Source organism: Bombina bombina, chromosome 3 (assembly GCF_027579735.1).
Source record: "Bombina bombina isolate aBomBom1 chromosome 3, aBomBom1.pri, whole genome shotgun sequence".
Lineage (NCBI taxonomy): Eukaryota > Metazoa > Chordata > Amphibia > Anura > Bombinatoridae > Bombina > Bombina bombina.
Genome location: NC_069501.1, coordinates 863,441,587 through 863,459,741, shown reverse-complemented (window position 1 = coordinate 863,459,741; position 18,155 = coordinate 863,441,587). Strand labels below are relative to the sequence as shown.

The following is an 18,155-nucleotide window of genomic DNA, read 5'->3' as shown; positions in this document are numbered from 1 at the left end:
TTTTACCCTTTCTTTTTAAAAGAGTTTAAATGTTAGTCTCACACATGCTACAGTGCCTGCTTCATGCCCCAGTGTAACCCATACAACATAATAATCTTTGTCCCAATAAAAAAGCAGTGTCTTTTAATTTCTTAAGTGCATGGTCTCCCCAACTGGAAGAAAGAGCACTTACCTGCTCCGCTGTCCGGCATTTAGACTGTTACAAGGTATGAGAAGACACAGTTCTTCTCAGAGACCTTTGAAAAAGAAAAAACAGAGTAGCCATCTCTGGCTTTCTAAACTAGGGCAGCAATTGTTAGGAAAACTCAGTAAGTATCACTACCCGACTGCAAGGAATGACGTGGAATACGGCTATACCTCAAAACTTGCTTGTAGATGAAATAAAAAAATTTCTTCAGACACCTAAACTTCACCTCCTCCATACAACGAAGGCAAAGAGAATGACTGGGGGTTGTGGGTAAGGGAGTGATACTTAACAGTTTAACTGTGGTGCTATTTGCCTCCTCCTGCTGGCCAGGAGTGATATTCCCAACAGTAATTACTCAAGCCGTGGACTCACCATATCTTAGGTAAGAAAATAGAGTTTCGAAATTTTTGCGTAAAACAAGATGGCTGCCAGATCATATAATATACAGCCTCCATATTATGCACAATAGATGTCAATAAACATGGTAAAACTAAAGCATTTTTGTGAAACGGTTTTTGTTTTATTATTAATTAAAAAATATAGTTAAGCATTTTTGAACAATTAAAAATGGCTGCCAAACCACATGACGTATTAACTTCTCTTGAACAAATCTGAACGTTAGTCATAAGATAACTTTATAAACAAAATTTCAAGTCTGCCCCATAAGCATTTCAGAGAAGAAGAAATGGCACATACGAAACAAAATGGCCGCCACACTGTGTAATGTATGGCTTTCATATTGCACACAATAATGCTCAACATAGACCTCTACAATTTGCTGAAGTTTCATAAAAATTTTGAATTTTTTTATTTCACGAAGGTGACTGCGCAATGCAAACTTTGACTGCAATATTGTCTTTTCGGGGTCATGGCTGTGTGTAATCATGTGTCTACTACACTGTAATATCGATAAATACTGCAAAATGAATGCATAAAGTGCAAATTTATGCAATTAAAAATTGATAAAAATGGTAATGTCTCGCAGCAGCCATGTTGATTATGGAAAAATCGCAGTTTGAACAAACTTGGTAGAGGACCTTGTAAGGAGCATATGTGCAAAATTGCGCTTCATTGCACTAAGCGGTTTAAGAGAAGATGTTTGAAGATTTTTGGAAAATGCAAGATGGCTGCCACATCATGTGACCAAGGCACTTCTCCTGAGCAATAGCAATTCTAGGTAGCAGCAGCAGGGAGCACAGCAAGTTTTAACATTTTAACATAAGTAGTTGCAGAGTAAAAGATTTTTAAGCATTTATCGAAATTTGTCGCAAAAAGCAATATGGCTCCAAAAGCATGTGACCTATGAGTTCAATGTTACATGAGATGTAGCAGAGCAATAGGCTGTACCAGCATACCTGGTTTCAAGAGCTTTGAGCAAACAGTTAAGCAGTTATGGGCAACTGAATAAAAAGCTAGGCAGAATAAAAACAGAATTTATGCTTACCTGATAAATTACTTTCTCCAACGGTGTGTCCGGTCCACGGCGTCATCCTTACTTGTGGGAATATCTCTTCCCCAACAGGAAATGGCAAAGAGTCCCAGCAAAGCTGGCCATATAGTCCCTCCTAGGCTCCGCCCACCCCAGTCATTCGACCGACGGACAGGAGGAAAAATATAGGAGAAACCATATGGTACCGTGGTGACTGTAGTTAGAGAAAATAATTCATCAGACCTGATTAAAAAAAACCAGGGCGGGCCGTGGACCGGACACACCGTTGGAGAAATTAATTTATCAGGTAAGCATAAATTCTGTTTTCTCCAACATTGGTGTGTCCGGTCCACGGCGTCATCCTTACTTGTGAGAACCAATACCAAAGCTTTAGGACACGGATGAAGGGAGGGAGCAAATCAGGTTACCTAAACGGAAGGCACCACGGCTTGCAAAACCTTTCTCCCAAAAATAGCCTCCGAAGAAGCAAAAGTATCAAATTTGTAAAATTCAGCAAAAGTGTGCAGTGAAGTTGCTTTTTGACCTCTCCTTTTACCAGAATAGACGACAAACAAAGAAGATGTTTGTCTGAATTCTTTTGTAGCTTCTAAGTAGAACTTTAGAGCACGGACTACATCTAAGTTGTGTAGCAAACGTTCCTTCTTTGAAACTGGTTTCGGACACAAAGAAGGTACAACTATCTCCTGGTTAATATTCTTGTTGGAAACAACCTTTGGAATAAAACCAGGCTTAGTACGCAAAACAACCTTATCTGAATGGAACACCAGATAGGGCGGAGTACACTGCAGAGCAGATAACTCTGAAACTCTTCTAGCAGAAGAAATAGCAACCAAAAACAAAACTTTCCAAGATAATAACTTAATATCTATGGAATGTAGAGGTTCAAACGGAACCCCTTGAAGAACTGAAAGAACTAGATTTAGACTCCAGGGAGGAGTCAAAGGTCTGTAAACAGGCTTGATCCTGACCAGAGCCTGAACAAATGCTTGAACATCTGGCACAGCTGCCAGTCATTTGTGTAGTAAGACAGATAAAGCAGAAATCTGTCCCTTTAGAGAACTCACAGATAATCCTTTATCCAAACCTTCCTGCAGAAAGGAAAGAATCTTAGGAATTTTTATCTTATTCCATGGGAATCCCTTGGATTCACACCAACAGATATATCTTTTCCATATTTTATGGTAAATCTTTCTAGTTACTGGTTTTCTGGCCTGAACCAGAGTATCTATCACAGAATCTGAAAACCCACGCTTTGGTAGAATCAAGCGTTAAATCTCCAAGCCGTCAGCCGGAGGGAGACCAGATTTGGATGTTCGAATGGACCCTGAACAAGCAGGTCCTGTCTCAAAGGCAGCTTCCATGGTGGAACCGATGACATATTCACCAGGTCTGCATACCAAGTCCTGCGTGGCCACGCAGGAGCTATCAAGATCACCGAGGCCCTCTCCTGTTTGATCCTGGCTACCAGCCTGGGAATGAGAGGAAACGGTGGGAACACATAAGCTAGGTTGAAAGTCCAAGGTGCTACTAGTGCATCCACTAGAGTCGCCTTGGGATCCCTGGATCTGGACCCGTAGCAAGGAACCTTGAAGTTCTGACGAGACGCCATCAGATCCATGTCTGGAATGCCCCATAATTGAGTCAACTGGGCAAAGATCTCCGGGTGGAGTTCCCACTCCCCCGGATGGAAAGTCCGACGACTCAGATAATCCGCTTCCCAGTTTTCCACACCTGGGATGTGGATCGCAGATAGATGGCAGGAGTGATCCTCCGCCCATTGTATTATTTTGGTCACTTCTTTCATCGCTTGGGAACGCCTTGTTCCCCCCTGATGATTGATATACGCAACAGTCGTCATGTTGTCTGATTGGAATCTTATGAATCTGGCCTTTGCAAGCTGAGGCCAAGCCCTGAGAGCATTGAATATCGCTCTTAGTTCCAGAATGTTTATCGGGAGAAGAGACTCTTCCCGAGACCATAGTCCCTGAGCTTTCAGGGATTCCCAGACCGCGCCCCAGCCCACTAGACTGGCGTCGGTCGTGACAATGACCCACTCTGGTCTGCGGAAGCTCATTCCCTGGGATAGATGGTCCAGGGTCAGCCACCAACGGAGTGACTCTCTGGTCTTCTGATCTACTTGAATCACTGGAGACAAGTCTGTATAGTCCCCATTCCACTGTTTCAGCATGCACAGTTGTAATGGTCTTAGATGAATTTGCGCAAAAGGAACTATGTCCATTGCTGCAACCATCAACCCTACCACTTCCATGCACTGAGCTATGGAAGGACGTGGAACAGAGTGAAGAACTTGACAAGCGCTTAGAAGTTTTGACTTTCTGACATCTGTCAGAAAAATCCTCATTTCTAAGGAATCTATTATTGTCCCCAAGAAGGGAACTCTTGTTGACGGAGACAGAGAACTCTTTTCTATGTTCACCTTCCATCCATGAGATCTGAGAAAGGCCAGAACGATGTCTGTATGAGCCTTTGCTTTTGAAAGGGACGACGCTTGTATTAGAATGTCGTCCAAGTACGGTACTACTGCAATGCCCCTCTGTCTTAGAACCGCTAGAAGGGACCCGAGTACCTTTGTGAAAATCCTTGGAGCAGTGGCTAACCCGAATGGGAGGGCCACAAACTGGTAATGTTTGTCCAGAAAGGCGAACCTTAGGAACTGATGATGTTCTTTGTGGATAGGAATATGTAGGTACGCATCCTTTAGATCCACGGTAGTCATAAATTGACCTTCCTGGATAGTGGGTAGAATCATTCGAATGGTTTCCATTTTGAACGATGGTACCCTGAGAAATTTGTTTAGGATCTTTAAATCCAGAATTGGTCTGAAGGTTCCCTCTTTTTTGGGAACTACGAACAGATTTGAGTAAAATCCCATTCCTTGTTCCGTCATTGGAACAGGGTGTATCACTCCCATCTTTAACAGGTCTTCCACACAATGTAAGAACGCCTGTCTCTTTATTTGGTTTAAGGATAAGTGAGACATGTGGAACCTTCCCCTTGGGGGTAGTTCCTTGAATTCCAGAAGATAACCCTGAGAAACTATTTCTAGTGCCCAGGGATCCTGAACATCTCTTGCCCAAGTCTGAGCAAAGAGAGAGAGTCTGCCCCCTACTAGATCCGGTCCCGGATTGGGGGCTACTCCTTCATGCTGTTTTGTTAGCAGCAGCAGGCTTCTTGGCCTGCTTACCCTTGTTCCAGCCTTGCATAGGTTTCCAGGCTGGTTTGGGCTGTGAGGCATTACCCTCTTGCTTAGAGGATGCAGAATTAGAGGCCGGTCCGTTCCTGAAATTGCGAAAGGAACGAAAATTAGACTTATTCTTGGCCTTGAAAGGCCTATCTTGTAGAAGGGCGTGGCCCTTTCCCCCAGTAATGTCTGAGATAATCTCTTTCAATTCTGGCCCAAAGAGAGTTTTACCTTTGAAAGGGATGTTAAGCAATTTTGTCTTGGATGATGCATCCGCTGACCAAGACTTTAGCCAAAGCGCTCTGCGCGCCACAATTGCAAACCCTGAATTTTTCGCCGCTAATCTAGCTAATTGCAAAGCGGCATCTAAAATAAAAGAGTTAGCCAACTCATACGGAGTCTCTCTACTGAGCGACTTTTCTAGTTCCTCGAACCAGAACCACGCTGCTGTAGTGACAGGAACAATGCACGAAATGGGTTGTAGAAGGTAACCCTGCTGTACAAAAATCTTTTTAAGCAAACCTTCCAATTTTTTATCCATAGGATCTTTGAAAGCACAACTATCCTCGATAGGGATAGTAGTTCGCTTGTTTAGAGTAGAAACTGCCCCCTCGACCTTAGGGACTGTCTGCCATAAGTCCTTTCTGGGGTCGACCATAGGAAATAATTTCTTAAATATAGGTGGGGGGACAAAAGGTATGCCGGGCTTCTCCCACTCCTTATTCACTATGTCCGCCACCCGCTTGGGTATACGAAAAGCGTTGGGGTGCACCGGAACCTCTAGAAACTTGTCCATCTTGCATAATTTCTCTGGAATGACCACTTCAGATTGGTGTGAGGGTATGACAGAACAATTATCATCAGCGCCCTCCTGCTCTTCAGTGTTTAAAACAGAGCAATCGCGCTTTCTCTGATATGCAGGCATTTTGGATAAAATATTTGCTATGGAGTTATCCATTACAGCCGTCAATTGTTGCATGGTAATAAGCATTGGCGCGCTAGATGTACTAGGGGCCTCCTGCATGGGCAAAACTGGTGTAGACACAGTAGGGGATGATGTAGTATCATGTCTACTCCCCTCATCTGAGGAATCATCTTGGGCAATTTCATTATCTGTGGCAGTACTGTCCTTACTTTGTTTGGACGCTATGGCACAATTATCACACAATTTTGAGTGGGGAGACACATTGGCTTTCACACATATAGAACATAGCTTATCCGAAGGCACAGACATGTTAAACAGGCTTAAACTTGTCAATAAAGCACAAAAAACGTTTTAAAACAAAACCGTTACTCTCTTTAAATTTTAAACAGAGCACACTTTATTACTGAATATGTGAAATAGTATGAAGGAATTGTTCAAAATTTACCAAAATTTCACCACAGTGTCTTAAAGCCTTAAGAGTATTGCATACCAATTTTCAGAGCTTTAACCCTTAAAATAACGGAACCGGGGCCGTTTACAAATTTAACCCCTATACAGTCCCAGCTACAGCCTTTGCTGTGACTTTACCAAGCCCAGAGGGGAATACGATACCAAATGACGCCTTCTAGAAACTTTTCCAACAACTTTCTGGTCCTCACACATGCATCTGCATGTCTTGCTCTCAAAAACAACTGCGCAGTAATGGCGCGAAAATGAGGTTCAGCCTACAACTGGGAAGGCCCTCCCTGACTGGAAAAGGTGTCTAACACAGTGCCTGCCGTTAAAAAACGTTCCCCAAGTTTATAAGTGTGAATTATCAGCATAAACATGTATAAAATGTCCAAATAAAGCAATCGATTTAGCCCATAAAAGTGTCTACCAGTTTTATAGCCCATATTAAGCCTGTTATTCTGTTTGAAACTAAGAAAATGGCTTACCGGTCCCCATGAGGGGAAATGACAGCCTTCCAGCATTACACAGTCTTGTTAGAAATATGGCTAGTCATACCTTAAGCAGAAAAGTCTGCTAACTGTTTCCCCCAACTGAAGTTACTTCATCTCAACAGTCCTATGTGGAAACAGCAATCGATTTTAGTTACTGTCTGCTAAAACCATCTTCCTCTCACAAACAGAAATCTTTATCCTTTTCTGTTTCAGAGTAAATAGTACATACCAGCACTATTTTAAAATAACAAACTCTTGATAGTAGAATAAAAAAACTACAACTAAACACCACATACTCTTAACCATCTCCGTGGAGATGTTGCCTGTGCAAGGGCAAAGAGAATGACTGGGGTGGGCGGAGCCTAGGAGGGACTATATGGCCAGCTTTGCTGGGACTCTTTGCCATTTCCTGTTGGGGAAGAGATATTCCCACAAGTAAGGATGACGCCGTGGACCGGACACACCAATGTTGGAGAAAAGAAAAATTATAATAATAATCCTAACTATAACAATAAGTTGTCCAGCACTACATGCTTGGCCACTTAATAATCCAAACAATAAGTTGTCCTGCAACTTTGTTGCATGGCCACCTAATAATAATAATCCTGACAATAACAATAGTTTGTCCAGCAACTACGTTGCTTGGCCACCTAGTAAATGCCTTTGCCAGGCTAGCCTTCCTTACTCGTCACTCTTCATCTGCTGCATCTCTCTGACAATCGCTGCACTGGCTTCCTCTAGCCTCCAGAATAAAACGCAAAATCCTGACTCTGATATTCAAGATCCTCAATAACATTGCTCCTCATATCTCTGGCCTTGTCTCCAGATACTCTCCCTCCTGTCGCCTTTGTTTTGCTCATGATCTCCTGTGCTTATCCTCTCTTGTTACCTTCTCACATTCCTGTCTACAGGTTGTCCAGAATGGCCCCTATTTTCAGCAACTCTCTTGCTTGCTCCACAAGACCCTCCCCTAGTTTTCATAGATTCAAGTACTCCTTAAAGACTCTACTGTTCAGGGATGCACACAACATACGCTAATCTTTCTTACCTTAGTTCCTCTCCTCATCCTTTGTCATCCTCTTGAATCCCTTTAAAATTTAAAGGGACACTGAACCCAAATTTTTTCTTTTGTGATTCATATAGAGCGTTCAATTTTAAGCAACTTTCTAATTTACTCCTATTATCAAATTTTCTTCACTCTCTTGGTATCTTTATTTGAAATGCAAAAATGTAAGTTTAGATGCCGGCCCATTTTTGGTGAACACACTTGGTTGTTCTTGCTTATTGGTGGATAAATTCACCTACCAATAAACAAGTGCTTTCCATGGTACTGAACCAAAAAAATAGCTCAGATGTCTTCTTTTTCAAATAAAGAAAGCAAGAGAACGAAGAAAATTTGATAATATGAGTAAATTAGAAAGCTGCTTAAAATTGCATGGCCCTATCTGAATCATGAAAGAAAACATTTGGGTTCAGTGTCCCTTTAAGTCTATGAGCCCAGCTGTTTCGTAGATCACATTCATGAGAGGTGATTTACAACAGTGCAACTCTTGAGAGACATTTATGCATGCTGCCTTTGTACATTCTTCCTATGTGTATTGCACGTGTTCAAAAGGAGATGGTGCCTCAGAAAATGTGCACAATTTGATAATAGTAGTAAGTTGGGGGGAAAATAAAAAAATTGCATGTTCTATCTGAATCATGAAAGTTTAATTTTTACTTTAGTGTCCCTTTAATATAAAAAATAAAACCCTTACCAAATGTTAATACTGTGTTAGGTTTTGTTTCCACTTGCACGGTTGATGTAACTGGACCTGGAGCTAAATTACCAAACAACAAAAACATAAAGTTATACGAATATCAAACATTCAACATTTGTTTAGGAGGAATGAGCATGGCCATTATTTGTTAACTATTACATTTAAATAAGCCTATTGCTTTTGCCAGTGGTGTACAGCCAATGTCATATCTAATCATCTGGTGGTTCTGGACAACACGCTGCCCATGGTGATGCTTTTGCTTCTTTAAGTTCACATTTTAATTTAAACGTTGTACAGTTTGCAGAAAGTGTCATTTGCAATTAGTTGAATTGAAGTGTGCAGACTGGATACACTGCATTGTGCTGTGCAGAGTGATAAAGCATGGAAGTAACGTGTTACACCATTATCTTGATATTTAATACATACAGGTTACAAGCATGCAAGTCTACACATAAAAATAAGCTTCTATTAAAAAAAAAAGTTTCATATCTTCGTACTGGAAGAAGGAAATTCCTAGCTTCTCTCTAATACCTCTGAAAATTGAATATTTCTACCAAATATCTAGTATATGAGCAGACCTATTGGATCAAAAAGAACTCTTAAACATTTGGGAACCTTAGATAACATAATTTATGCTTACCTGATAAATTCCTTTCTTCTGTTGTGTGATCAGTCCACGGGTCATCATTACTTCTGGGATATTATCTGCTCCCCTACAGGAAGTGCAAGAGGATTCACCCAGCAGAGTTGCTATATAGCTCCTCCCCTCTACGTCACCTCCAGTCATTCGACCAAAGACCAACGAGAAAGGAGAAGCCAAGGGTGTAGTGGTGACTGGAATATAATTTAAAAAAAATATTTACCTGCCTTAAAAAACAGGGCGGGCCGTGGACTGATCACACAACAGAAGAAAGGAATTTATCAGGTAAGCATAAATTATGTTTTCTTCTGTTATGTGTGATCAGTCCACGGGTCATCATTACTTCTGGGATACCAATACCAAAGCAAAAGTACACGGATGACGGGAGGGATAGGCAGGCTCATTATACAGAAGGAACCACTGCCTGAAGAACCTTTCTCCCAAAAATAGCCTCCGAAGAAGCAAAAGTGTCAAATTTGTAAAATTTGGAAAAAGTATGAAGCGAAGACCAAGTTGCAGCCTTGCAAATCTGTTCAACAGAGGCCTCATTCTTAAAGGCCCAAGTGGAAGCCACAGCTCTAGTAGAATGAGCTGTAATTCTTTCAGGAGGCTGCTGTCCAGCAGTCTCATAGGCTAAACGAATTATGCTACGAAGCCAGAAGGAGAGAGAGGTAGCCGAAGCCTTATGACCTCTCCTCTGACCAGAGTACACGACAAACAGGGAAGACGTTTGTCGAAAATCCTTAGTTGCCTGCAAGTAGAACTTGAGGGCACGAACTACATCCAGATTGTGTAGAAGACGTTCCTTCTTTGAAGAAGGATTTGGACACAAGGATGGAACAACAATCTCTTGATTGATATTCCTGTTAGTGACTACCTTAGGTAAGAACCCAGGTTTAGTACGCAGAACTACCTTGTCTGAGTGAAAGATCAGATAAGGAGAATCACAATGTAAGGCTGATAACTCAGAGACTCTTCGAGCCGAGGAAATAGCCATTAAAAACAGAACTTTCCAAGATAACAATTTTATATCAATGGAATGAAGGGGTTCAAACGGAACACCCTGTAAAACGTTAAGAACTAAGTTTAAACTCCATGGCGGAGCAACAGTTTTAAACACAGGCTTGATCCTAGCTAAAGCCTGACAAAAGGCCTGGACGTCTGGATTTTCTGACAGACGCCTGTGTAACAAGATGGACAGAGCTGAGATCTGTCCCTTTAATGAACTAGCCGATAAACCCTTTTCTAAACCTTCTTGTAGAAAGGACAATATCCTAGGAATCCTAACCTTACTCCAGGAGTAATCTTTGGATTCACACCAGTATAGGTATTTACGCCATATCTTATGGTAAATCTTTCTGGTAACAGGCTTCCTAGCCTGTATCAGGGTGTCAATAACCGACTCAGAAAAACCACGTTTTGATAAAATCAAGCGTTCAATTTCCAAGCAGTCAGCTTCAGAGAAGTTAGATTTTGGTGTTTGAATGGACCCTGTATCAGAAGGTCCTGTCTTAGAGGTAGAGACCAAGGCGGACAGGATGACATGTCCACTAGATCTGCATACCAAGTCCTGCGTGGCCATGCAGGTGCTATTAGAATCACTGATGCTCTCTCCTGTTTGATTTTGGCAATCAATCGAGGAAGCAGCGGGAAGGGTGGAAACACATAAGCCATCCCGAAGTTCCAAGGTGCTGTCAAAGCATCTATCAGAACCGCTCCCGGATCCCTGGATCTGGATCCGTAGCGAGGAAGTTTGGCGTTCTGGCGAGACGCCATGAGATCTATCTCTGGTTTGCCCCAACGTCGAAGTATTTGGGCAAAGACCTCCGGATGAAGTTCCCACTCCCCCGGATGAAAAGTCTGGCGACTCAAGAAATCCGCCTCCCAGTTCTCCACTCCTGGGATGTGGATTGCTGACAGGTGGCAAGAGTGAGACTCTGCCCAGCGAATTATCTTTGATACTTCAATCATTGCTAGGGAGCTTCTTGTCCCTCCTTGATGGTTGATGTACGCTACAGTCGTGATGTTGTCCGACTGAAACCTGATGAATCCCCGAGTTTTTAACTGGGGCCAAGTCAGAAGGGCATTGAGAACTGCTCTCAATTCCAGAATGTTTATTGGTAGGAGACTTTCCTCCTGATTCCATTGTCCCTGAGCCTTCAGAGAATTCCAGACAGCGCCCCAACCTAGTAGGCTGGCGTCTGTTGTTACAATTGTCCAGTCCGGCCTGCTGAATGGCATCCCCCTGGACAGATGTGGCCGAGAAAGCCACCATAGAAGAGAGTTTCTGGTCTCTTGATCCAGATTCAGAGTAGGGGACAAGTCTGAGTAATCCCCATTCCACTGACTTAGCATGCACAATTGCAGCGGTCTGAGATGTAGACGTGCAAAGGGAACTATGTCCATTGCTGCTACCATTAAGCCGATCACCTCCATGCATTGAGCTACTGACGGGAGTTGAATGGAATGAAGGACACGGCATGCATTTAGAAGCTTTGTTAATCTGTCTTCTGTCAGATAAATCTTCATTTCCACAGAATCTATAAGAGTCCCTAAGAATGGAACTCTTGTGAGAGGAAAAAGAGAACTCTTCTTTTCGTTCACTTTCCATCCATGCGACCTTAGAAATGCCAGAACTAACTCTGTATGAGACTTGGCAGTTTGAAAGCTTGAAGCTTGTATCAGAATGTCGTCTAGGTACGGAGCTACCGAAATTCCTCGCGGTCTTAGTACCGCCAGAAGGGCACCCAGAACCTTTGTGAAGATTCTTGGAGCCGTAGCCAAACCGAATGGAAGAGCTACAAACTGGTAATGCCTGTCTAAGAAGGCAAACCTTAGATACCGGTAATGATCTTTGTGAATCGGTATGTGAAGGTAAGCATCCTTTAAATCCACTGTGGTCATGTACTGACCCCTTTGGATCATGGGTAAGATTGTCCGAATAGTTTCCATTTTGAACGATGGAACTCTTAGGAATTTGTTTAGGATCTTTAAATCCAAGATTGGCCTGAAAGTTCCCTCTTTTTTGGGAACCACAAACAGGTTTGAGTAAAACCCTTGTCCTTGTTCCGACCGCGGAACCGGATGGATCACTCCCATTAATAACAGATCTTGTACACAGCGTAGAAACGCTTCTTTCTTTATCTGGTTTGTTGACAACCTTGACAGATGAAATCTCCCTCTTGGGGGAGAGAATTTGAAGTCTAGAAGGTATCCCTGAGATATGATCTCTAGCGCCCAGGGATCCTGAACATCTCTTGCCCAAGCCTGGGCGAAGAAAGAGAGTCTGCCCCCCACTAGATCCGGTCCCGGATCGGGGGCCCTCGGTTCATGCTGTCTTTGGGGCAGCAGCAGGTTTCCTGGCCTGCTTGCCCTTGTTCCAGGACTGGTTAGGTTTCCAGCCTTGTCTGTAACGAGCAACAGTTCCTTCCTGTTTTGGTGCAGTGGAAGTTGGTGCTGCTCCTGCTTTGAAATTCCGAAAGGGACGAAAATTAGACTGTCTAGCCTTAGCTTTGGCTTTGTCTTGAGGCAGGGCGTGACCCTTACCTCCTGTAATGTCAGCGATAATATCTTTCAAACCGGGCCCAAATAAAGTTTGCCCCTTGAAAGGTATATTAAGTAATTTGGACTTAGAAGTTACATCAGCTGACCAGGATTTTAGCCACAGCGCCCTACGTGCCTGAATGGCGAATCCTGAGTTCTTAGCCGTAAGTTTGGTTAAATGTACTACGGCCTCCGAAATGAATGAATTAGCTAGTTTAAGGACTCTAAGCCTGTCCGTAATGTCGTCCAGCGTAGCTGAACTAAGGTTCTCTTCCAGAGACTCAATCCAAAATGCTGCCGCAGCCGTAATCGGCGCGATGCATGCAAGGGGTTGTAATATAAAACCTTGTTGAACAAACATTTTCTTAAGGTAACCCTCTAATTTCTTATCCATAGGATCTGAAAAAGCACAGCTATCCTCCACCGGGATAGTGGTGCGCTTAGCTAAAGTAGAAACTGCTCCCTCCACCCTAGGGACCGTTTGCCATAAGTCCCGTGTGGTGGCGTCTATTGGAAACATCTTTCTAAATATTGGAGGGGGTGAGAACGGCACACCGGGTCTATCCCACTCCTTAGTAACAATTTCAGTTAATCTCTTAGGTATAGGAAAAACGTCAGTACTCGCCGGTACCGCAAAGTATTTATCCAACCTACACAATTTCTCTGGTATTGCAACAGTGTTACAATCATTAAGAGCCGCTAAGACCTCCCCTAGTAATACACGGAGGTTTTCCAATTTAAATTTAAAATTTGAAATATCTGAATCCAATCTGCTTGGATCAGAACCGTCACCCACAGAATGAAGCTCTCCGTCCTCATGCTCTGCAAGCTGTGACGCAGTATCAGACATGGCCCTAGAATTATCAGCGCACTCTGTTCTCACCCCAGAGTGATCACGCTTGCCTCTTAGTTCTGGTAATTTAGCCAAAACTTCAGTCATAACAGTAGCCATATCTTGTAATGTTATCTGTAATGGCTGCCCAGATGTACTAGGCGCCATAATATCACGCACCTCCCGGGCGGGAGATGCAGGTACTGACACGTGAGGCGAGTTAGTCGGCATAACTCTCCCCTCGCTGTTAGGTGAAATTTGTTCAATTTGTACAGATTGGCTTTTATTTAAAGTAGCATCAATACAGTTAGTACATAAATTTCTATTGGGCTCCACCTTGGCATTGGAACAAATGACACAGGTATCTTCCTCTGAATCAGACATATTTAACACACTAGCAATAAACATGCAACTTGGTTACAATCTTATTTAACAAAAACGTATTGTGCCTCAAAGAAGCACTAAACGATTAAATGACAGTTGAAATAATGAACTGAAAAACAGTTAAAGCATCATCTTTAAAAACAACACAACTTTTAGCAAAGGTTTGTTCCCAATAGCAAAGTAACACTAATTAAATTTGCAACCTAAAAATTACAGAGCAACGTTTTAAATCACAGTCACTATATAAGTCTCACAGCTCTGCTGAGAGAATCTACCTCCCTTCAAAGAAGTTTGAAGACCCCTGAGTTCTGTTAGAGATGAACCGGATCATGCAGAAAATACAAGAGTAACTGACTGGAAATTTTTGATGCGTAGCAAAGAGCGCCAAAAAACGGCCCCTCCCCCTCATACACAGCAGTGAGAGAGAAACGAAACTGTCATAATTAAAACAAGCAACCGCCAAGTGGAAAAATAATGCCCAAATATTTATTCACTCAGTACCTCAGAAATGCAAACGATTCTACATTCCAGCAAAAACGTTTAACATGAAAAATACCAATTAAAAGGTTTAATGTACTTTTACAGAGTAATTCCGGTGAAATACCATCCCCAGAATACTGAAGTGTAGAGTATACATACATGTCATTATAACGGTATGGCAGGTTTTTCTCATCAATTCCATTCAGAAAATAAAAACTGCTACATACCTCAATGCAGATTCAACTGCCCGCTGTCCCCTGATCTGAAGCTTTTACCTCCCTCAGATGGCCGAGAAACAGCAATATGATCTTAACTACTCCGGCTAAAATCATAATAAAAACTCTGGTAGATTCTTCTTCAAACTCTGCCAGAGAGGTAATAACACGCTCCGGTGCTATTGTAAAATAACAAACTTTTGATTGAAGTTATAAAAAACTAAGTATAATCACCATAGTCCTCTCACACCTCCTATCTAGTCTTTGGGTGCAAGAGAATGACTGGAGGTGACGTAGAGGGGAGGAGCTATATAGCAACTCTGCTGGGTGAATCCTCTTGCACTTCCTGTAGGGGAGCAGATAATATCCCAGAAGTAATGATGACCCGTGGACTGATCACACATAACAGAAGAAAATGTATTCATAGGCATCCGACAGATGCAATAGGACACAGTTACACCTATCAGGTTATATACAACTTTGAACTGCACTATATATGCGAGAATAAGGGTGGAGTACCTTTTTTACCCCCTTTTAATTTGATTTACCCATTTTGTTTCCTTTTTTCATTATTATTCCTACTCTCCTTATTCTTATAGAAATTTTGAAGCTTTAGATACCAAAACCAAGTAATTTATCACTTCATTGTATTCCCAACTAGATAAACACAAATATTATCTTTATTACCTGCAAAATCTACCTGTGGACATGTACAGTATATCTTGATTATCTTTTATTATGCCCAATTAATATTATTTTGTTCTGTACTTACACTATGAAAACTTAATACAAACTATAAAAAAATTTTTAAAAAAAATCACAATAACATTAAAAGGAATACAACACTAGAACATTTTAGCCTTAAAGTGACATGGAAGGCAAAAGTATACAGGACTATGCAGTTGCTGCTTACTCTGTCATGGCACTTGGAATGTAAAGTTCTTTTGCTACAAATAACTAAAGTCAGAGGCTTAGCAGTGGCTTCTACACATTGTATGTTGTGACTGTACAGCTTCATCATACTATTAAGCGTTTACGCCTCTTTAAGAGGTTCATTGTAATGCAACTAGGTTATCATTTGTTAGATAATGTAATTTTTGCATTACTGACTCAAGCTAAATGTACGTTTAACCCCCGCATCTCTAGAACAGCTGGTAACTGGTGGTTTAGTTCCTCTGCAGCTCCCGATTAGGCAAATGGCCATGTTCTACAGTTCCTTAGTGTGATTTTGCCTATGCGTTTGACCCCTAAGTTACGTAGGGTCAGTAAAGCTAATAAATTAGATTGAAACTTTTGCATTAGAATGTCCCTTTAAATTTAGAAGGCATCAATAAAAAGAGTTCTGAACAGTTAATCATTACAAAACTGGAGCATAATAATTTTTTCCCCTGTTTATTATACACACATTAACGAAAACACAGAGTTAAATTGGTGATTTGTGTGTTGTCTTGAAAGAGGGCTTAAAAAAACAAAAAAACTTTTTTCTATATGCTTCTATTTTTTTAAGATATGATTTTATATATATATATATATATATATATATATATATATATATATATATATATATATATATATATATATATATATATATATATATATATATATATAGTTAGTTACCAGATACACTAAACAAGATTTGGTTTAGTTGAATGCAGTTCATTTAATAGAAGGAACAATTACAATTCCTATAATGTGGCTGGACAGAGGTGGCTTTACCAGCCGTTAATTAGTTGAATTGTACGTGACGTATCGGCTAAGGAGAAGCGTTTATCTGGATCCATAAGGAATAGAAACAGAACTTCTGACATGGATTATTTTATCATCACTAATATGGATTATACAAATTAATTTTCTCCCCATAAATGTTTAACTCCTGTAAATGTATTATATACAAAGTTATAGTCATGCAGCCAGGAGCACTCCCATGCATTCCTGAACAGAGCACAAGCAGTAATCGGTGGATATGCACATATGCTGCTTTTGATTAGCTTTTTCTGAACAGAACACAGAAGTAATTGGTGCATATGCACATATGCTGCTTTTGATTTGCTAACTGTCCATGTCCTTCTCCGGAGTGCTGATACATTATGCCTAGAATAGACCTTTGAGCTCCCTTTAACACTCCATCTGCACCACTGCTGCCCGATGCAGAGAGGGGCATAGAGTGTCCCTCTTAATCTTGCAGAGCTACCGAAGCAATTTCTGCACTGCCCCACTCGTGGGGCATGCAGAAATAGCGCAATCTCACTACTTTTAGCAAGACTGCGGCAGAGGGGTTAAAGGGACAGTTTACCCAAAAACTGTTCAATTTTTAAACACAATAGCAGGAGTAGTTGAGTATAGTGGTGCTGAACATTCTGTTTTAATCATGCTCTGTATTTAGAAATATTTTTTTGAAATGTCTGTTTACAGTGTACTTTGCCTAAACCCCTTAGAAAATGTTCTGGCCGTGCGGCCAGTCTGCTGTTACTCCCCCTCTGCATTGGGCATGTGCTCTCCTCTCCTAAAGCTATTGTAAACAAGCTGCCTGATAGCTGTGCCTGAAGACCTGAGCACACGCTATATTTCAATACATTGCATAGCTGTATTTACTTGCTCAGATGCCGTGGCTGCCCTGCATTGCCTGCTAAAAATTCCTATGTGTAATAAAATTCAGAGCTTGGACTGCAGACATGAAGACAGGCTCTGTAAGATTGATGTGACTGGGACAGGCTATAGAACGGCAAGACAAACAGAGAGATCAATTCAGCAGCAATTTCAGCTAAACTTCTCACAGCCTGTAGTGAGCATATCAGGAGAACTACATACTTGCAACAAAACAGATTCTCACAGCAGAAATACATACGCTGTCTGCCCAAATACAGAGGTAAGAATTTCAGGTCTAATGATTTTTGTTGTTACAAGTACGTAGTTCTCCTGATATACTCACTACACGCTGTGAGAAGTTTAGCTGAAGTGATCTCTCTGCTTGTCTTGCCGTTCTATAGCCTGTCCCAGTCACATCAATCTTACAGAGCCGATGTCTGCAGTTAAAGCTCTGATGTTTATTGCACATAGGAATTTTTAAAGCTGATGTATGTTTAATGTTTTTAACAGGAATTAGATAGGATTTGTGCAGGCAAATTTCTAATGCTCATTTGACATAGGAATTTGCATATAGCCTATGATTGGAGGGTGGGCATGCTAGACTAAAGCACAGCTCAGCCCTTTCCTGGGGGAGTGCCAGCACAGTTGATAATACTCATAGAAGCAGGAATAAAAAGCTAAAATTGGCTAAACATATTGTTAGCAAGTTTAACTATATATGTCTAATTTCTTTAGTCACTGTGTTTCCTTTAGGAACATAGATTTGTGACTGCTGTGTACACTGGCCCTTTAAGGCCTGTCTCTCGCAGTCTCTAATGCGCATGACCACGCACGCAGTCAGACACTGATCTTCACTTCCTTACGGCCAGGTATATAGATCCCTAAAGGCTACAAATGAAAGAGAGGGAACTATTCTGATTTATTATTTAATTTGACTGCTATATTAGATTAATTTTGCTTCCATTTTGTTTAGGGAAGGATAAAGCATTGAGTACCTATTTTGGGAC

General features: G+C 41.5%; 1 protein-coding gene across 1 annotated transcript in view; it reads right to left on the bottom strand.

The window, feature by feature from the left end:
- Positions 1 to 18,155, bottom strand: part of DZIP1 (DAZ interacting zinc finger protein 1) — a 281,110-nt gene that overhangs the window by 163,846 nt on the left and 99,109 nt on the right. Inside the window, exon 10 of the mRNA XM_053707838.1 lies at positions 8,466 to 8,528. Coding sequence (XP_053563813.1) covers positions 8,466 to 8,528 — 63 coding nt within the window. The remainder of the gene's footprint in view (positions 1 to 8,465; positions 8,529 to 18,155) is intronic.